We start from the raw sequence: 22344 nt of genomic DNA, 5'->3' as shown, positions 1-22344 counted from the left end.
CCAATCAGCAAAGGCCAACTAAGATCAATCCGTGAACTCCGTAAAACCTTGCCCGTGACTCTAGCATTACTCGTACATCACAAGGTGATCCATAAAATGGAGTTAATTGCTCAAAACCACCACATTTGTGGCTAGGGTACTCCAAAACTATCGCTTTCGTCAAAAATTACAAAAAACCACCACTTCTGCGCCAAGTGGATAACAAATCGCACTAATTCGAAATTGAGCGCGTCTAACAGCAAACCTGACGGGTGGGACCGCTGATATGTCGAAGGCTAATCCTAGTTGATGTTTGACCAGCTGAGGTGGACGGGGGTCCCACCTGTCGGCTCTCCTTTCCTTCTCTTATCTCCTCTCCTCCTTCCTTCCAACAGGAGCGGTTGAGGAACAGCGGCGGCGGCTGACCCTGCTAGCTCCGGCGAGGCCGAACCCCCGCGCCCCAGCATGCTCCGGTGTGGCCGTGCCCACCTTTGCCGGGTGGATCCGGTTGAAAGAACATGCGGTGCCCCCATGTTTGGTTTTGGTAATTGATGACAATATCTATGGACTAATGGTTGCATTGAGTTATATTTATAGGATTTGTCCATAGGCTTTTCTTGAAGTCCATGTGTTGGTTTCAAGGAGTTTATGAGTTGACCAAGGTGCTATAAGGAATTATCCAAAGATCGGTCATGTGAGTGTTGAGCTTATTGCAAGCATGTCTTGAAGAAGAAGATTGTGTGATCATTCATGTCTACCTTCAAGACATCATCCAGATGAAGAGAGTTGGAAAGATTCAACACACAAAGCGCACAAGATGTACCGAGGGATCAAGTGATCCCATGGTATGGTAAGCATTGTCAATTATGCTTTGTGTGCTAACCCATAATCTTCGTGAGAGTTCTTTGTGGGGTTAGGTTGCGGTGTGCAAGTTCAAGTGGAGCATCACGAAGAGATCAAATGCTTGAAGCTTGTCGTCCATTGTGGTGACAATGGATTTATGAAGATGTGCGGAAGAGTGGCTCACCCATAGTGGAGTATGGGGGAGCAATCAACTAGTCTTCATCGAGCCAACGCAATCAAGAAAGGTGGTCCAACTTGAGGGAGTCAAGATCGTTATCATCTAGCTCAAGTGAACCATGTGCAAGGCAAAGGTTTGCTCTTGATAGGTTTTCTATTTTACCGGTCTCATGGTGGTTGCGGGGAGACAGGGTTATAGGATCGATTGCCGTACTATCAAGGGGGGCTCTCGATGAGTAGCTTGATCGTATCATTCGTAGAGAGTTCAAACCATTGCATCCTTGCATCATCTTTCTTGATTCTTGTTTGCTTCTCTTTGTGACTTTTGGAGCTTTTGGTCATCTTGTTGACAAGCTCGAGTTCATCGAAAACGGAGTTCACGTGCATCTTCTATGATGTTTTCGATGTTGGAGGGTATGCCGGTTCTTCTTTGTTGGAGGTTTCACTCCTCTGTTTGTTAGGCATACCTCCCCTGTCGTTGTTTTGATGCTACTCGTCTTCCTCTATCCAACAAGCTTGAGTTTGCTCAATTCGGAGCTCTCATGAAGAAGTTTTGGCAGTTTTGGGTTTTCTCCCTACGGTAGTACCATGGTCGGTAGCGGTAGTACCGCTCGTCATGCGGTAGTACCACTCCAGTACCGCTCTACTACTACCGCCTCGATTTTGGGTCTTGCACTTTTCGTGTCGAGTTTAGCAGTAGTTGCACGACAGTAAGGCACGGCAATTCCGCCTATAAGCGGTAGTATCGCCCCGATTGGGCGGTAGTACCGCCTATAAGCGGTAGTACCGCTCCGGTCGGGCGGTAGTACCGCTACTGCATTACTGCCGCCGTACTCTGCTCTGCCCTGCCTCATTTGGTCCCGTGTTCTGCTCCTCCAGCGGTAGTACCGCTGGGGTGAGCGGTAGTACCGTTTATAAGCGGTACTACCGCCCCAAGGTTCATGTTTTGTTGCTCCTTTTCCCTGCTTCTTCCGCACATAACGGTTGGATTTTTCCCCTCCTATAAAAGGGGGTCTTCTTCCCCAATGAACCTTATCCTTTGAGCTCGTGTTCTTCCCCCATTGTTGACCTTCTTCGAGCTTGCTATCTCTCAATCCCTTCATGGATTCTTGCTAGTTTTTGAGGGAAAAGAGAGAGGAGATCTAGATCCACATTTTCACCAATCACTTTCTCCTCTATGTGAGGGGAATCCCTTGGATCTAGATCTTGGAGTTCTTGGTGTTCTCCTTCTTGTTCTTCTTCGCATTTTCTCCCTAGCATTAGTTGCTTCGGTGGGATTTGAGAGAGAAGGACTTGGGCACTCCGTGTGCCCTTGCCATTGCATTTGGTGCATCGGTTTGAGTTCTCCACTGTGATACGTGGAAGTTACAAGTTGAGAAGCTTATTACTCTTGGGTGCTTGGTACCCTTGAGCTTGTTCCTCTTGGGTGCTTGGGCTCCCTAGACGGTTGGTGGTGTTCGGAGCTCAGTCATTGTGGTGTAAAACTCCGGGCAAGCGTCGGGGTCTCCAATCAGGTTGTGGAGATTGCCCCGAGCAATTTGACGGGTACCGGTGACCGCCCCCAAGGGTTGCCAAAGTGTATGGGTTCGGTGACCGCCCCCAAGGGTTGCCATTTGTACGGGTTCGGTGACCGCCCTCAAGGGTCCCTTAGTGGAATCACGGCATCTTGCATTGTGCGAGGGCGTGAGGAGATTACGGTGGCCCTAGTGGCTTCTTGGGGAGCACTGTGCCTCCACGCCGCTCCAAACGGAGATTAGCATCCGCAAGGGTGTGAACTTCGGGATACATCGTCGTCTCTGCGTGCCTCGGTTATCTCTTACCCGAGCCCTTTACTTATGCACTTTACTTTGTGATAGCCATATTGTTTCTTGTCATATATCTTGATATCACCTAGTTGTTTATCTCGCTTAGCATAAGTTGTTGGTGCACATAGGTGAGCCTAGTTGTTGTAGGTTTTGTGCTTGAAAAATTAACCGCTAGGTTTATTCCGTATTTGTTCAAGCCTAAACCATAATTTTTTTAAAGCGCCTATTCACCCCCCCTCTAGGCGACGTCCACGATCTTTCACCGGCAGCTGGTGCCGGGGGGGGGGGGAGCTCGTAGGGCGACGCCGGAGGAAGGTCGAGCGCAGGGGAGGGAGGCGACACTGCAAGCGCGAGGGAGGCCGGCGGGTGCGGGGTGGGCTTGATCCTCGCGTCGAGATCTGGGCACTCAGTCGCGGGATGAGGCGGGCACGGGGCGGGGCTTGCCGGAGAGGCGAGCACAAGGCGGCGGCGCTTGCCGGAGGGCGCCCCTCCTTCAGCTCAGCCTCAGCCGCCGGTGGAGCTGGTTAGAAGGGGAGGGAGTGAATATTTGAGGAAGAAGGAGGTGTGAGGCAGACAAGTGGGACCCCATCCACCTCAGCAGTCAAACCTTTGACTAGGACTAGTCTTCGCCAGATCAACCCAGATAGACAGGTCACACCTGTCAGATTTGCTGTTAGACACGGCTTAATACTAAATCAGTCTAATTTGTTACTCACTTGCCGCAGTGTTGGTGGTTTTTTGTAATTTTTGATAAAAGCGATACTTTTGGAGTATCCTAGCCACAAATATGGTGGTTTTGAGCAATTAACTCACAAAATGCCATGTGGGACGAGCCTTTTGATGCCGGTCCAGTTCAGCAAGTTGATTTGAAGCTAGAATTTTCACTGCAAAAACAGTATATTATGCATCCGGTTTAGATGATTCATGTGTCACACTTGGAGCTCGGAAATTGCAGTTTGTTGTAAGTGACTACGTATAGAGACGATTTATATTTTTTCTTTTATCTTCACCATAAGACAACTTTTAAAATATGTCCTCCCTCCGTTTTTATTTAGCCTGCATATTAGATCTGAATGAAGTCAAACTTTATAAAGTTCGACCAAATTTAGAGAAAATAATATAAACATTTATCATAACATATCTATATGATGTGAAAGTACATTCAATAATGAATTTGATACTATTGATTTGTTATCGTATATGTTAATATTTTTGTCTCTAAACTTTATCAAAGTTTACAAAGCTTGACTTTGACCAAAACTAATACGTGGAGTAAATAAAAACAGAGGGAGTATAGGAGATGGCCTACCCCAAGAAAAAAACTCAACGGACAAAAACTAAATCTATATATCTATAAATAAAGGGATTAGTGCTTCTGCCCATCGATCACGAAATTGCCCCCAAACTCCCGAAATTGGGACTTCAAAAAAGTTCCGAAATAGCCGTCTGTTTTTTAATTTAGTTTTCTCTTTTGGTATTTTCTTTTAGTTTTTTCATTTTCTTTTGCGTTTTTGTTTTTTCCTACTTCAAATAAATTGGGACTTCAAAAAGTTCAGAAATTTTAAAAAGATGAGAATTTTTAGATAAAATACTCAATAAATCATAAAATGTTTGCGCATTCAAAATATGTTCGCAGTTTTGAAAAATAATGCCCAGTAAATAAGAAATGTTCATAATTTTGAAAAAAACATTTATTGTTTTTATTGAAATTGAACAAAATATTCGCCAATTCAAAAAATCATGAATTTTGAAAAATGTCTTAAAATTCAAAAATTGTTCGTGAATTACAATATAGTTTACTGATTCGGAAAATATTCACCAATTCAAAAAGATCATGCTTTTCATAAAATATTTTTTAAATCGGAAAAATCTTCATGAATTTCAAAAATTGTTCCACCAAATAAAAGAATTATCGCCGATTCATAAACAATATTTTGAAAAATTATAACAGTTTTAAGAAAATGTTTGCAAATAGTATAAAATATTCATTATTTAAAAAACTGTTCACAAATTTGTAAAAAATTTCACAATTTCAAATATGTTCAAGAGCTTTATTTTTTATATATATTTTCAAAAATCATTCATGATTTCACGAAAATATTGAAAATTTTGACAAGAGATGTTTAGAAAAAAGAAAAGAAAGAAAAAGGAAAAAATAGAAAAGGAAGACGAAAAAGAAAAGAAAACGAAAAAGCAGGTTTTGGGAAGGTTTAGAACCTTGCCAAAACAGATGAGGAAGACATCCGAGAATGGGCCTGCCCAAAGCAGGATTGAAAGTAGGAGGGGGTACATGCTAGGTCGCTACGAGTCATATAGGTAACCCCCACGCTGCAGCGGTTGAAAAAAAAATAAGTTTTAGACAAGGGAATCCCCCCACCTTGTCCGGCTCACACGGTAGCGGCTGGAAAAATACGTTTGGGAATCGTCCCACCTAAGCCGGCACACGCAATGAGAAAGAGAGTGATAGTGTATCTCGGTGATTCTGCAAAATGTGGTCATAGCCGTTGAAGATTATGATTTTTTTTCTCCCACTGCTACACACAGGCGCTTTTGCTAGTAAATACAAATGCCAGGAACTAGCTATTAGAACATCTCGATTGTAAAAGATAACAGACCATGTCTAAAGACACTCCTCAAACCTTCTTTGTATGTCCAAGCGGACTACCCCCAAAAAAGAAAAACATTGTGCAACAGATCTCTTCAAACCCGCCCTATATGTCTGGGGCAGTTCAAACTTCTCGAAAGGAGAAACGATGTCAGCTCTAGCCTATCATGCCCCACTGTTTTTTGCCTTGTGGCCATTAAGCAAGCGTGAATGTAGTGGCTATAGCATTGTGCTAACGACAGTTACACCCAACAACATTGGCATTATCGATCAGGTCACGGAACAAACTTATGATGGGAACACTGCTGGGGAAAAAAACTCAATTCTACCGTACCAATTTAATTTACAGAGGCGAATACACAAAAATTTCTTGTCAAGTCGTGCAAGGCTGAAGCTAAATCCCAATAACCACCTCGCACCTTGGCACCCCTTTTCTTTTGGATGCCCCTTCCTGGAATGCTCTGCTCTATTCGCTGCTGCTGCTGCATCCACAAATTAAAGCCCACTTGTTTAAAGGAACCAAGGACATCCCACTGCGAGCCATCACTTACGTCGATATTCTGCAAACACGCAACAGAATTATATCAGGCAGGTGCTTGAGGAATGTTGCCCTTACCCTTACAAAGCAACAACAACATTCTGGCAACAGACAGATTAGAGTAATTTAGAGATTACAATCTTTCAGTGCACAACACTTTTGAGCATTATATTAGTATTAGTAGGGAAAACCCAAAAATGAAATGAGAACAAAGGTGTAAAGTACGTACTGACCTTTCACTTTCAGCATATCAAGATAGACAATTGCTTCAGCTCTGAATCAGCTGTGAAATTCACTACCATTCATTAAGTGAAATTCACTATCAGCTCTGAATTAGCTGCTATGTAGATCAGCTCTGAATCAGCTGCAGAATCCAATAAGTGAACTTGGGTCAGAATATGAAAAAAGCACAAGGTAACTTAAATACCCAATCATTCATTACCTTTGTGTGAAGGATAAATGCCAATGAAATATAAACCTGTATGTATGCAATCTCCATGCAAGATTGTACGTAGCTGGGTACAATACTTTCAGTACTCCGTGCCAGCATATTTCTCATTGCTCCGCTCCTACAGGAATATTTCAGTATCAGGCTAAATAGATTCAAGATTCAAGCAAATTGGAAACCATTCTCTCTTCTCTTGTAGAGTGTAACTCAATTCAATTTCACCATAGTAGGAATCTCTCTGCTACATATATGATATATCAGCCTTTACAAAGCAGCATCCTGTCTAAGCAAAGGATTCAAGAAAGAGGAAATAAAGCTACTTGATTCATTCATCCATGGTAACAAAAGAAAGAAAATAGTTCTTCTTTTTGAGTAACAGCAGGCAGTTAAATACCTCTTCCTCGCTGCTATTGATGCCAACAGAAACTGCCCTGTTCTGTTCAGTTCTGCTGCTTCATGCGAAAAAGGAGCACAAGCCTGATAATTCCATGCTTCCACCCTCAGTTCTTCTTGTTGATTGGTAACAAGTGTGTGAGTGATGTCTTGCACGCCCTTTTTTTTATATTTCACATAGGGAACAAAAGCCTGACGAAGAAAATGCACGAATATATATTATGAAAAGTAGCATCAACGGTATATCAATCTCAAGTCTACTAGCAGAAAAGGGGTACACAAAGAACTGGATGAATAGAAGCGTGCGTTGGACTGTGAATGTAGTCATAAATTAAGCACATATTATAAACTAGCGAAAGCAAGCAGGAGATATTTGACAAGTTAAGATTAGGCAGAGATATGGCGAATAAACCTCGCTTCAGAAATAGAAAAACAAAATATGGAGGCGACAAGTGTTACCTTGGGTGTAGTTAGTCATCCGAGACGGATAAATCTGGGTTGGTTCTTTTGATTTTCTCAATTTGCTCATCTATCTCAGCACTGGGACAATCCATCCTTAGTTTTCTCAGTGAAACCGGGAGGCCCTCCTTGGGCATCGATCGGATTTTTGGACACCAAAGGACATGTAACTCCTTGAGAGAAGAAAGGCGATGCAACCCTTGAGGAAGGGACTGCAAACGCCTGCAAGAGTGAAAACTTAGTTTCTGGAGGGAGGTGAGGAGATGCAGCGCTTTGTCTTGCTCTTCCGTGAAGCTTTCCATGCTCTTATCAAACAAGAATTTAAGTGTGTGGAGGGCCGGGGCAAGGAGGATGCAAATAGGAGCAGCAAGCAATCCAGAGATGTCATCCACCGTGAGCACCTCTAATCTAGAGATGTAACCTGCAGGCAATAATTTGGTCCTTGCCACCTCTGAGAGCATATCTGCTGCTAAGGTGCTGCACCTATGCACTTCCAGTTGTATGAGGTTGACTGCGATGAGAGGATTGAATCCGTCCACTGTTAAATTACTGCAGTCTTTTAGCCTTAGAGTGGTGAGAGAAGTGAGGTTTGACAGCAGAGCCATTGACTTCATGCTTGTGTCTAGGTAAACATCAAGTTCCCTCAGGGAAGCAGGGAAAGGGTAAATGGTCTCTGACTCTACCATGGGCCACTGACACAACAAGTTGCCACAGTTGAATATTGATAATGATTGGAGCAATGACTTGTCCTCCTGAATTCCTCCTCCATTCTCCATAGGCACAAGAACCAGGCCCTTACATTCTGAGAAGGTAAGTTCCTGCAGTGAGCTGGATGATGGGAACTGCATTACACATTCCTCATACTCGTAGTCTGGAACTTCATGTATCTCCAACACAGAAACAGCTGGGAAACAGTTTAACACTTTTGAAGATGATGATTTTTTGGTAAGATGAGATACATCTAATTTGAGACTCTTAACTGAAGGGAAGACAATACTGCCATCCAGCTCTTCAGGGAACAAACCGTCACATCTTTCGACAGTTAGTTCTGTTAGGGATTTAAACTTTTCAATGTCTGTCAATGATATGCACGATACATTTTCAATAGCCATATCTTCTATTTTACCCAGATTGTGGTAGGCCAAAGCACCGCCATACCCACTAACATTCAACTTCCATCCATGATAAGACAACGTTTCTGAATCACCTCTCTTAACATCCAGATCTGTCAGTGTGGAGGTGTGAGGCATGGCGGGCAGAGACATCTTGGGGCACCCAGAAACTCGAAATCTGCGCAAATTGGAGCAAGATACCTCCGACAAGGGCATCACACGGAGATTGGGGCAATCGACGCCAAGGTTTTGGTTACCGAATGAGGCATTTTTACCGAGGGGGACTCGTAAACGTGGTTACCACGGTTACCGAGAAATACCGAGAATATTTCGAACGAATTTTATAGCTGAATTTTGAATTCAAATAAGTGAATGAACAAACATTTGGACCAGAGACCTCTCAAAACAGGAACTAGGTTGCTACCACCACACCAGAACCAACTCTCGTGGCATTAATTACATCGTACGTACTTTACTATAAATCGAGTGTTTAAATTCAAAAAAATTCAAAAAAATGGTATATTTTGCTCGGCATATGGATTTACCGAGGGGCACGGAAATACACGGTAACCATGGGAAATCTTAAAATTTCGACCGGCAACCAAAACCTTGATCGACGCATATGATTTCTCCAAGACTTGGAAAGGAATGGCAGTTAGGTTCCACAACCCATTCAGCAAGTTCTGGCATCTTATAAAACTCGACTGTCTTCAAGCGCATAGAACATTTCCCTGGAGCGCCACCACATCGAAGCCCAAACTGATGCATTCCAGAAATTTCCTTCAATTTGAGTTGCTTGAGATTTGGTAGCTTCGCAAAAGGTGGGAGGGTGCGCCAAGATACGCCTTCTACAGTGAGTCTCTCTAAACTTGTTAACCAGATGTCAAGACACAACCAACTAGGACCAATGGTACCACCTTGATTTGCAATTGTAAGTACTCTAAGATTAGAGTGTGGTTGAAGAGCATCAAGAATATCATCATCTGCAGTTGGTCCATCTCTGCCCCAGAGTAATGCCAGTTCCTTCAGATTCCTTTTCAACATCAGTTTGGCTGCAGTAGCTTCCTCCTTGGTTGCCACGTGTTCAAGACCACGTATAATTAGTGCTCCTTCAAGCTCTGTCAATGACCCAAGTTCTTTCAGTTCAAAACCCATGCTCCCTTTCCTTACATGGAATTCTTCTAGCTCCTGAAGATGCTTCATCTTTCCGACATTGCGAATATTGGAGTGGAGTTCACTTCTAGCATGGAAATCATGTAAATTCTCAAGGTGACTAAAGTCTTCAGGCAAATCAGAACGACCATTCCAATAATCTAGGTCCAAGAATTTCAAGTGATAAAATCTTGATAGTGTACTAGGTAAACTGGTTTCACGATCACCGTAGTAAGGTGACATAATTTTGAGGTACTGGAGGTGGATAAGTTTTGAAAACCTATATGGAAAAGATTGTGCAGACTTCACCACTATAAATAGGACACGCAGACTATTTATTTCCTTGAAGCTATCTTTCAAAAGCTTGGCGATTCTTTCTTCTTCATATTCTCTAAAAATCATCAAACTCCGCAGATTAGCAATGTCTATCCTCTCCCTTAGTTTACACATTTCTTGCTCAAAATTTGCATCATATCTGTCTTCTATGTTGATAGTTAAGTGTCGAACAGATTGTGGGATGGCATCAGCTCTGAAATCTAAGCCACTTATATTGAGGCATTCTTGTGCAGAAACACTCTGAGATAGCTCATGCATTAAATCATGCATTACATAGAAATCGGATTGGTTCATGAGAAAACCAATATCCACTAGTTCTTCCAAGTAATTCCTATCGGCTTGGTGATCAGAGTCTATGATGCCTATTGCAAACCAGAAATGATTGATTTCTGAAGAAGTAAACCAATGATCTTCAGGGAAAAGGCCACAATAGGAAAATCATTTCTTCAGATCAAATGGGAGGTAATCATAGATAATCTTTAAAGATTGCATGATATCATCATTTCCTTGTTGCTTTAGTGGATCAAGAACTTATGCTTTTCAAGACTGATGCTTTTCAAGAACTCCATTCCAAGACTGATGCTTTAAAGACTGATGCTTTTCAAGAACTCCATTCCAATGTTCCTGAGGAAGGTGCTTATGCAGTAGTCTACCAACTGTTTTGGCTGCCAACGGGGAACCCTTTAGCTTGCTTGCAATTTTTCGTGCAATACCAGCCAACTCATCTTGGTAATGCTCAGGCTTGTTGTCTTCACCAAAAATACATGCTTCAAAGAATGTGAAGAAGTCATTAGGCTCCAAACCTCGCAGCTCTAGTGGATCAACTGTTTTCACCATGTCTGCTACCTTTGGGAATCGAGTTGTGACAAGTAGCATGCTTCCTTTGGCTTCCCCCTTTGTGAAGGGAGCTAACAAGGTTTTCCACTGATCCTGGCTGTCACATTTCCATATATCATCCAAGACAATTAGAAACCTCTTGGATTTGAGATGATGCGCTATGGATTTCTGAAGCTGGTCTAAATTGGTTGTTTCATTTGCAGCACCGCTGCTTCCTCCTTGAGTTGCAGGTATGCAGGCAAGGATCTCCCTGGTGAGCTTAAGCACATCGAAATCAGCGGATACACATACCCAGACTGGAACATCAAAGTGCTTTTTAGTCCTGCCATCATTATACAGATGTTGGGTGAAAGTTGTCTTTCCAATACCCCCTGGACCAACTATAGGAAGAACAGAAACAGTGTGTGTGGCACCGGCATCAGTTATACGGTTGACAGTTTCCTCAAAAATATCTCTTCTGCCATACAATGTATCTTGTATAATCATGGAAGCAGTTGGAGGCCGATGGAGGACAACGACCGCGGTGCTGTTGGTTGGGATAGTGCGGATGCCGAGCAAATTGGAGACCGAATCACAGTGGGACTTGATTTTGTTGGAGATGGACACTCTGTCGAAATGCAGCGTATCATCACCATCAGCACTAGCAGTAGCAGAGTTGGAGTTGGTGACGCCGGCAACAGCAGCAGCATCATCACCACCATCTTGTGTAGGTGAGCAAGAAAAACACTTTAACCAGCTGCCTAGGGTGTGGCGAACAGCACTACCGGCGTGGAGAGCTTGATGGCCGTCCAGATCTTGGGTGGCGGCGTAGTTGGTGCCGTAGAGCCTGTCATGGATCTGGAAGTAGTGGAGCTCATCCAGCAGGTCCTCCGCCTGGTCGGCGTCCCTGCTCAGCGCCGGCAGCAGCTCCTGCAGTCCAGGGTTGTGGGCCTGGGCGTTGTGCAGCAGGCCTCGCGTGCGCGCGAGCTTGGCCCTGATCTGCTCCGAGTTGTGGCCGAGCTGGAGGCTGTCCACGTACGCCGCAACCAGGGTGTCGGTCAGCGTCGTCAACACCTTGCCGAGGAGCCACCTCCATCTCTCTATCTGCAGACACTCCGCCGGCCTCCTGGCCTCGCCGCGCCGGCCGCCGGGGTAGTGGTGGAGAGGAGCAGCAGCAGAAAAGCGCGGCTGCTAGCACTCACTTGGATGGGATGGGATTGGATTGGTGAGGTTTGGATCTCAGGTGAGAGGAGAGCAATTGAGTTGCACGCTAGGGAAGGGAGTGGTTGGGTGTGGATGATGGCCGCTGAGAAATTAATTGGATGCTCTGCCTACCATGAGTAAATTCTAGTTAGATCGGCAGCCATTGTCCACACCATGGGATCTGCCTAGGCCCCATCTCAATAATGCCACACTTTTTTTTTACAAATACACCCCCAACCAAATGTTATGGCTAGCTAGATCCTTTAATCGACTCGTGGCACCCGGGTTTTCCTGAAAATTCGGTTAGGGTAATTCGGATTTTTAGAAATGATACCCGAAATTTGCCCATATCTTTTGCTATCTGAAAATTCAGGTTCGGGTTCAGCTACGCGTTTGCCAAAATAAATCACACTGAAAGAGAAAGGAGACATGAAACTGGAGAACGTTGGTCAAGCATCGTGCCGTGTTGGGAAAGATGCAAGCTTCTCGTTGCCATCGCCTCGGTCGACAACTCGTCCTCCCGGGCGGCTCGTCGACTAGGACCGGGCCTCGGTCGAGAACTCATCCTTTGTGTCTCTTATATGTTCCCATGCTCCCGCGGTCCTTAGCTCTGACATTACTTGCCCAAGAGCATTTGCCACGAGCGGTAAACCCCCACAATTGTCTGCAATCTGCTTTCCGATTTCTTCCAAGCCACTACTGTGGTCATCATCAGGCCCAAATGCTCTTTGCTTCATTAATTCCCAGCACTCACCAGGTTCTAAAACACCCAACTCTACTGTTTCAGACTCGGGAACTGGGGGAATTTTCCTCGCATTTGCAAGAAAACCAGTGCGCAATTGTTGCACTATTCGTAGGTTTCGGGTAGTTACTATAATCCTGCTACCGTTGAGTCCATGCTGTAACATCCGCTTCAAACTTTCAAGTTTATCTCCATCTTCTTCCCAGAGATCATCCAACAATCAAGTATCTTCTAGTTGCAAGTTCTTTTTTCAAAACTTGCTGCAAATCGCAATTGTCAAGGTTGATAGTGCTGTTCATCATGCTTTTCAAGATTGCACTCACAATTTTGTGCAAATCAAACTGCTTGGACACCCTAACCTAGACTGATACGTCAAAGACATTGACCCTCTTGTCTGCAAGAACCGATTCAGCCAATGTGGTCTTGCCTATACCACCAAGGCCAACAACAGGAATGATGGAGATATCCACCTGGTTAGCTTCTTCACTTGTGAGTAGCAGGCTGATTATCTTCTCCTTCTCGACACTCCTCCCCACCATGCCTGTTTCCATGCCATGAGCATTCCAGTTAGCTGCAAGTATTTGATTGTTTCTGCTCCCTTCTCCCCTTGCTTCTTGAGGCACAAGATTGAGCACTGCCCTCCTCTTTAATTTCTTCTATTTTCTTGGTGACGTTCTTCATCTCGTGGGGCATGGTCATTCGCTGCAGGAGTTGATTGTTTCCAAAAAACCATAAGCTAGCCTGCAAAAATGAAAGAGTTTAAGTTCAACTTCAGTTCCTAAGCACATCTTTTTTTTCGGACTCTCATCCGCCGCACCCACACCGATGGAGAAGAAGGGTGAATGTTAGTTACTCCCTCTATAAACTAATATAAGAGCATTTAGATCACTAAAATAGTGATCTAAATGCTCTTAGCTCTTATATTACTTTATGGAGGGAGTACACAAGAAAGGGACAAATAAAGATGGGCTCTATGGCATAATCAGATACACAATAGTCGCAGAATTTTTTTTTTGATAAAAGAAGGGCTTGCCCCCTTCGATTTTTATTAATAGAAACCAATAGATAATCGCAGAATTGATTCCTATCTTTTTTAGATTAGGTAAAAAGAATCAACATCTTCAAGATGACTCGCTCATTGTGTTTGTATCCCATTGATGCTTCATTTTGAGAATCCACCTTTTGTCGAAAAAAAAACTTCGAGACTACTTGCTGCCATAACTGAAGAAGAAAAAGAAAAAGAAGAGAGGGAGCGACACCTTCAGAGGTATAGCGCAAGAACGGGAAAGTAGTGGCTGCACCCACCTTTGGTGCACCCACGCAAGAAAACATAGCAAAACATTTCAAAAAATTCTGAAACTTTGTGCGAATGATCATCAACAAATGGTCGTTACCACAACTTTGGGCTAGGGTTCCCTCGTGTCGCCTCGGAGAGGGATGCGGGGGACGGGGCGGGGGCTCTAACATTTGTTGATGATCATTCCCATAAAGTTTCAAATTTTTTTGAAATGTTTTGCTATATATTTTTGCATGGGTGCACCGAGCTGGGTGTAGAAAAATCACTCTCTAGTGCAGAACCTACCTACAGGCTACAGAACCCGCCGGAGCGGCGTAAGGAGGGAGGAGGGGAACGTATCCTGTGCTACCGGTGCACCGGTCCCTGTGGCGGAGAGGAGAGCGGAAGAGGAGTTAGTTACCTTGGATTGGGTCCTGCTGATGAGCTTACTGGCGTCCAGCTCATCCAGCACGTCCTCCACGTCGTAGGCTGCACGCTTGAACTTGGTAAGCCACAGCTCGTACTCTCTTCCACCATCCCGTCCTTGTTGACGCGATCTCTCGTCGGCATCGCCAAGCACGGCCTTCATCTTCTCCCCCAACTCCTGCACTTCCTCCCTGTACCTCCACTGCGGAGCGACCTCCGACCCATAGCTTATTGCCATTGCTCCCCTCTACCTCTCTGACGAGAATGGAGTATTGCTGTGGTTGTGAAACTGTAAGAGTGCAGCGAGGACCAAATGGCAATCATACAAAGAAGAGGTGGTTCATGAAACTTGCACGCATAGTTGCGTCAAGACAATATTTACATCTACTTAGACTTGTTCATACGCGTTGTCGTGCGAATATATGAATCTCATTGAATTATATATATGCCACTGACGACTTGTCGCGTGTATATGTATATGTTTTTTTTTGCAAGATGTATATGTATATGTTAACTGAGCGCTGCTGCACGACAGAGCACGTCATTTGAAGTTGTAATCAACCCATGGTTCTGCAAAGTCGTCCATGGTTTTAAAGAAAACAACATCTATCTATCTATCTATCTATCTATATCTATATCTATATCTATATCTATATCTATATCTATCTATCTACCTATATCTATATTTATATCTATCTATACTTATATTAATCATGGACTCCCTAGAAATTCCTACGTTAATTAGAAATTATGAGCCCTAGAAATTATGAGTCGTCGGAATATATTTTTTTGAAAATGGAGGCGTGCCCCCAGCCTCTGCATCATGATGATGCATGCAACCATATTATTAAACAATCCACGAAGTATCAGAAAGTCATCAAAGTATTATAGCTCGCAAGCGGAGCGAAGCAAATGAAAAAGAAAAGTACATGCTGGCAATGACAACTGGAGCGGCAAAATGAAGGATAAGCTTCCTAAACTCCTATCCTGTTATGCAACCGCCATCCGAACCGGTTAAATATAACCCGTGCTATCATCTCCCACTGGTTGCACCCAGTAACCAAAGGCTCACTGGATTTCAAAGGAGTGAGTAAGGACTATGTACGGATCCATGCGGTAGCTCTGAAGATGACCTGCAAGAAAGTTAAAGTGTGTTGTCTATTAAAAATCAAATCATTCCTACAGTTTCATATATCCCATAGAAGCACACATATTTCAATCCGAATACGAGCCGCAGTAGTATGTTCAACCCCAGTTAACCACGTTCCAAACAACGACTCAATGTCAACTGGAGGATTAATGTTGAAGGCTATATGAATCGTTCTCCAAAGCAATTTGGCGAGTGGGCATTCAAGGAATAAATGTTGTATTGTTTCATCATGATCACAAAAGCAATATCGTGAACTGCCTACCCATCGCCTCTTGATTAAGTTGTCCTTGGTGAGTATTACTTGCTTGTGGACAAACCACATGAAAATTTTAATACGCAAGGGAACCTTAATCTTTCAAATATGCAACGATCTTGAGATTGAGCCAGAATTAATCAAATCCATATAGAAAGATTTCACCGTAAATACCCCATTTTTAGCTAATTTCCATTGCGTCGAATCCGGCTGGTCAGAGAGTTGAACATCTATCAATCTCCGGACCAAGTGCATCCATGCAGTCCATCGCTCACCAACTAACGCGCGTCTGAACTGAATATTCAGGGGAATCGTTTGGAAAACTGTGCCTACGTAATCCTCCTTACGTTGCACAATGTTATAAATGGTGGGGTATTGTACGGCCAAGGGTGTCTCTCCTAACCACGTATCCTCCCAAAATCTTGTTGACATCCCATTGCCAACCAAGAATTTGACCCTACGAAAGAACATGTCTTTTGTTCTCATAAGCCCTTTCCAGAATGGCGAGTCAGTTGGTCTCATAGTAACCTGGGCGGGCGTTTTTGTCTGTAAATACTTATTACGCAAAATCTATGCCCACATGCCCTTTGGCTCCATCTCTAACCTATAAAGCCATTTGCTCATAAAGCATTTATTCTTGATTTCTAGATTCTCAATACCGAGACCCCCTGGTCTTTTGGTCAGCAAAGGATATCCCATCGTGCGAGACGGTATTTCCTCTTGGCCTCATCTGATTGCCAGAAGAACTGAGATATGAAGAAACCAAGTCGCTTCCGTACCCCTTTCGGAATTTCAAAGAACGATAGTAGGAACATCGGCATACTAGTCAATACCGAGTTAATCAACACTAACCGACCTCCATAAGACATAAGCTTGCTCTTCCAGCAGCTGAGTTTTATTTCAATTCGATCTTCGATACACTTTCATTCTTTATTGGATAACTTACGGTGGTGAATCGGTATACCAAAATAACTAAATGGTAAAGAACCTAATTCACACCCGAACAATTGTCTATAAGTGTCTTGCTCGTCTTTGGCCTTCCCAAAGTAGAACAACTCACTCTTATGAAATTTTATCTTTAAACCAGACAATTGTTCGAAGAGACATAATATAAGTTTCATATTACGCACCTTAGCAATGTCATGATCCATGAATAAGATAGTGTCGTCAGCGTACTGTAGGATGGATACTCCATCAACCAGATGAGGAACTAACCCCTCCACTTGACCATGCTACTTGGCCCTGCCAATAAGGATGGCCAACATATCGGCCACTATATTAAACAAGAGAGGAGACATGGAATCCCCTTGTCTCAAACCCTTGTGTGTCTGAAAGTAATGGCCAATATCATCATTAACCTTGATTCTGACACTACCCTTCTGGACTTGAGAACCCACTTGGTTCCGCCAGCCCTCCCTAAATCCTTTCATACGCATTGCCTGTTGAAGGAAAGGCCACTTAACTTTATCATATGCCTTCTCAAAATTCACTTTGAAGATAACCCCATCTAGCTTCTTCGAATGAATTTCATGTAACGTTTCATGCAGAACGACTACCCCTTCCAGTATATGTCGCCAACACCGCCTAGCTCGGTTGTACCACTGAATGAGCAATCTGTGTCAATCTATTGGTACCCACCTTTGTGAAAATTTTGAAACTCACGTTAAGAAGGCATATGGGCCTGAATTGTTCGATCCGGACTGCCTCTTCTTTCTTTGGCAACGACGTAATCATGCCAAAGTTAAGATGAAACAGCTCCAAATGACCGTTAAAGAAATCATGAAACATGGGCATAAGATCATACTTAATAACATGCCAACATTTCTTATTGAATTCAGCTGGAAACCCATCTGGTCCCGGTGCTTTATTCGGTTTCATTTGTGAGATTGCATCAAAAACCTCCTTCTCCGTAAACGGTGCAGATAGAATATCATTCTCTTCTGCGGAGCTGAGGTATATCTCCAATAACAGATTCATCTAGGACCACCGTGCTTGCTTCCGGATGCCCAAAGAGTTGTTTATAGTAATTCATGAGTCGTCGGATGAAGTAGCATATCTGAAGATGGGAACCTGCCCTTTGCCTCTCCTGCAATATCTCACGACTCAATATCCTCTCGCTAAGCCAAACAGAAAAATCTCCTGTTCTCAAACGATAGGCAACGGTGCCCCTCTCCCTTTATCTCACGACTCTTCCCTTCCTCTAGGTCAGCAAAAGAAAACTGAATCTCACAACGATAGGGTTGAATCAAATACTAGAAGAACTGATGATAGAGAGATTAATCCCATAAAGCCTAAATGCACACAGAAAGAAGTATGCTTTTTAAAATTATCTATATCCAGACCATGGTTATCAAAACATTGCAGCTTGTAGTCCAGACTGCAATATAGCAAATTCAATCTGTATACCCTCCTAAAACTAATTATTACATGTACAACTTGCCAGAATAGAGTTTAGGTCTGTAGGATCAGCAATCAAAGGTTCTGAAGATGTTAGACATCTGGTCAAAGCCTGACTGATTGGCTCTATGCCTTTGAGAGCTGTTGAACAGCAACATCAAATGGAAGAGTCGCCTCCGGAAGTCACACATTGCAACTCAAATAGGAAGAAAACATTATTCCTGGGATAAACTCACAGAAAGAATTTGGAACCAAAATCCAATTTACTTTACTCGCTAATTTCGGTCTACACAAGCTAACAATCAAACCAATCTACTGTATTTTTTCTATTTTTCTTTATCAGGCCTTCCTTGGCATGCCTACATGAACCAACAAGAAGCACATTTCAAACCGGGCTGCTAGTGCTTGATTGATAAATAAATGTTAAGCATGATTCAGGAACAAAATCACCTTTTTCATTGCTCTGAACCACAAATTTAGAGCGTGGAATAGTTGCCCACTCCGCCACACCGCCTACACGGCAAGTCACCTCTTCTTTGTCTGTCCGTTATTGGTTAATTTCGGGGCCACGCTGTGGTTCCAGCCACCTTCAGTGGCGTCTGTCCGCAATCTGCCAGATGTCGCTCACCTCGCGGTCGACGTTCTTCTTCCTGCTCGGTTGCTGGTGCATTTGGAAGCATCGTAATGCCATCGTTCTCCTAAGAAAATGGAGAGTCTTCCTGAGAAAATGGAGACAGAGTCTTAAATGCGAGAATAAAAACACAGGTAAGCATATACAGTAAAGTCTAAAGAACATCTTTTGACAAAAGAGGCTCAAGCCCTATGTCAAAGAAAGCAAACATAGTTCACTGGGTACCAGCTCTTAAAGGAACTCCTGAAGATAACATACCAAGTGCTACCGATGCTGCAAAAATCCCCATGTAGCAAAACACAACTAATAACCAAGGAAAAACACCCAACACACGCACCAAGTAATGCCGATCAAATAGAAAAATAGTTACAGGAACCTATAAGAAACAAAAGGAAACATTGCATCAGAACTCCTAGGGATTACAATGATCTCAAGAGGAACGTTGACGAGCATGTTTTTTTCAATTGACTAGAAAGCAACATAATTATCGGAAGTTATGTCCAACCTCCAGAACAGAGTCACTTCTCAAAATAACAAGTTGTAATGGTTGATAGAAAACACTGCTGAACTACAATTTGAGATCAAATAAAAAGAGGAGGAGAGTTCATCAATGCACATGCGCTTTACGTAAACCTGTTCTGGGATTCTGGCAGATTGTTCTGCCTCTCTTTTTTTTTCAGCGAACCAGAGAATAATCCCCAGGCCAAACTAGCGATTTGGAAAGAGACAAAGCAATTTAGGAAGAGCATGGCAAAGTGAAACGTAGGTGGAAGTTAATTGGAAATTTGGAACGGATAGAATCAGATGTGGGGTTGCTCACCTCAACCCGTGCACTCACACCCAACCAAACTTCAATCCCAACGCAGGCAACGCCTTCCCATGGCAGCGCAAGCACGGCCACACACTGCAGCCCCGCCACGATCACCCGCCACAGCTCCGCCGCGACGACCCGGCACGACGCCGTCAAGTCCTAGGCAGACGTCACCCACCACGCCGCCCCAACCGCCCAGCGACCAACCCAACGTGGAGACCACGCACGCCGCCCCGGCAGCCAGCCAACCGATGAATTCACTCTGATCCAAATCGCTGAGCACCACGCTGCCGTCTCCTCCGTGTTGGTCGCCACCGATACGCACAAACCGTTCAAAGGCGCAGCTCTTTTTTTCTTATTCATTTATTATCTTTATTAGAAAAAAGGACGGGTAAGCAAGGTAGATTCGAGTCAACTAAAATTACTTCCATCCCGTCGTAATTTTACAACCTGAAACTGCTCGCCTTTTTCCTCAGACGCAAACTGTGGCCTGGTTGAACGAAACATCTGGCTCGGTCGATCGACCAGGGTGAAGAATGGGTTACTAATAGACTTTCCGTATATATGCCCATTTTCAGAACAGGTGCAGACAATAACAATGCAAAGAGAGTAAATACAGTAGCAAGATTTCGAGTGTACCTTGATTCTAATTTTTCAAAATCAAAACGCATTGGAAGGGGCCGGAACGTAGAGCCCCAATGAGAGGATGAGGAAGCTGCCTCGCGTCGGTCGGGGAACCTCCGACCCCCGCCGTCGCCCCGAGTCGACCTCCGACCCAATCCGCTTCCGCCCCGACTCGACCACCTCTTCCCGCTCTGGCCCAGCTCCGCCGTCATCGACGACCTCCTCCCGGATAAGCTCAGTCATAGCCCAGATCCGAGGCCGCCGCGTTGCGCAGCAGACTCTGTCCGCCATGTCGAGGTTGCCTCTTTTCACTTTTTTTTTCGGCGAGGAAAGATGAAAAATGTGATTCGTCTGTAGGAATATTGATGATTGAAAACCTTTAAGTTTTTTCTTACAGTAGAAAATGTTTATGTGTTGATGCCACGAGTACTGATTCAGCCCCTCAAATTTCTCAAAAAATATATACTTAACCAACCCCTCACAAACATGTATAAATTCACCTATAATACAACTGGATCTTCATATTATGGTGTTGGTGGGTGCCCGCCAGCAGCCTCTGCACGTGCGGTTGCCTGGATCCTTCGTGGATGAGCTCGCTTGTCGGTGGTGGTGGTGGTGCTTGGTGGACTTGCCAACACCGGTGGGGGTTGGTTGTTTGGGAGCTTGGGTGAAGACGTACCATGTCTTGGCCTTGGACCTGTGATCGAAGATGCCGGCAATTGTGGATGTTGTTGACATCCTTAGAGGCATCACTGCATTGTTGCCACACCCCTCTTGCATGGATCTAGCTTCAGTGGAAACCCTAGACCCCGTGTGATCAGACAATGGTAGTGCCTTGACATCGTTTCCCCTTTCGAGGGCTTCGTCCTTGGAGCTGGGCATCGGCAAGCGGGACTAGTGGAAGGCGTCGATGTTAGTCGAGGCTTTCTATGGCAGTGATGACAGGGGCGAGCGAAGTCTGAGGCATGACAACAGCCTCGCACACAAACTGGCGGTGCAAAATACCGTCAGATCCCTCTGTAGGGATCCAAGCGCAACTGTAAGTCCTGGATCGGAGGTCACACGAGGGGTTTATCTAGGTTCAGGCCTTCGGAGAATAATCCCCTACGTCCTGCTAGTTTTTATTGTTCATGTTGGACAGATACCTCGTGCGAGGGGTTACAATGGTATATGAGATTGCTACCGAGAATTTTTTTATTTGGGGATAGATGATGAATGAGGACCCTAGACCTCCCTTTATATAACCAGGAGAGGTCTTGGGTTCACATGGTGGTAGATGCGATCTAGAGTGCTATTGCCCTCTAGTTTTGGAGGCCACGAAGATCGTCTTCGCATCTTAGGGTTTGCTCCTTGTCTTGGGCTTAGTGGGCCCCTCGTAGCTGATGAGGATGGGCTCCTTGGCGCTAGCCACCCCCAATACAGGCGTCAGTTATGGCATCGCTCCTCCTCATCTTTAACAAATAATATCATTGTGTTTCACGGAACTGGTCAATATATAGTTTCAAATGATCCAATCTCTTTAGAAAATTTGAATTAAGCAGTATGGTTTGCCTGATTTTGATGGCATAAAATATGATGGAAAAAACACGGTGAGATTATTTCATATAGTCATCATATTATTATTTTTGAAAAATATCGAGACTTTATTCATTAGATATAAGAAGTACATCGTTCATGAGGATCATTACAATCTCATCTACAGGTTCCTCAAACCAGACAGAAGTCAAAGAAAATCTAGCTAATTTAGCAAGCTCATGAGCTACTTTATTTGCTTCTTTATTACAATATTCGAATCTAGTAATACTAAAATCACAAGCGTAATGAAAACAATCGTCGAAGATTGCTGCTGCCGCACCCGCTGATTGTCCTCCATCCTGCATAGTATAAAATACCTCCAGGTTATCTGAGTTAATAATAAGGCGATCGCATCCCACCCTTTGCGCCGGAGTTAAACCAAACTTGAGAGCAAGGGCTTCAGCCATCAGCACATCTGCGCAGTAATCGATCTTCCCATTCCCTCCAGCAATAAACCTGCCTTTGTCGTCTCTCAGGACCGCCCCCATCATTCCCCTAAGCATATCATGGTCAAAAGAAGCATCAACATTAAGTTTCACGAAACCTTTAGGGGGACATGACCATGCTTCCTTCTTAATGGTAGCCTTGGGCGA

The 22344-nt window shown here is 44.0% G+C and overlaps 1 protein-coding gene and 1 pseudogene across 1 annotated transcript; both read right to left on the bottom strand.

Annotated features, from left to right (window-relative positions):
* Positions 1-5636: 5636 nt before the first annotated feature.
* LOC123123829 (putative disease resistance protein RGA4) lies at positions 5637-8575 on the bottom strand. The gene is made up of 5 exons (XM_044544456.1): positions 7248-8575; positions 6790-6980; positions 6390-6516; positions 6181-6311; positions 5637-5969 (listed from the first exon to the last, which is right to left on the bottom strand). Exon 1 carries the CDS (start codon positions 8573-8575, stop codon positions 7259-7261), a length of 1317 nt encoding a protein of 438 aa, XP_044400391.1. The 3' UTR covers positions 5637-5969; positions 6181-6311; positions 6390-6516; positions 6790-6980; positions 7248-7258.
* A 176-nt stretch (positions 8576-8751) lies between these two features.
* Positions 8752-14736, bottom strand: LOC123121211 (putative disease resistance protein RGA1; annotated as a pseudogene).
* Positions 14737-22344: the final 7608 nt, after the last annotated feature.

Source organism: Triticum aestivum, chromosome 5D (assembly GCF_018294505.1).
Source record: "Triticum aestivum cultivar Chinese Spring chromosome 5D, IWGSC CS RefSeq v2.1, whole genome shotgun sequence".
In the NCBI taxonomy this organism is placed as follows: domain Eukaryota; kingdom Viridiplantae; phylum Streptophyta; class Magnoliopsida; order Poales; family Poaceae; genus Triticum; species Triticum aestivum.
Note: the sequence above shows the minus strand (reverse complement) of the source record. Positions and strands in the feature narration are given on the sequence as shown.

Bases quoted from the DNA above. Each gene is read 5' to 3' on its own strand.
- LOC123123829 (XM_044544456.1), bottom strand. From the start codon at position 8,575: ATGCCCTTGTCGGAGGTATCTTGCTCCAATTTGCGCAGATTTCGAGTT.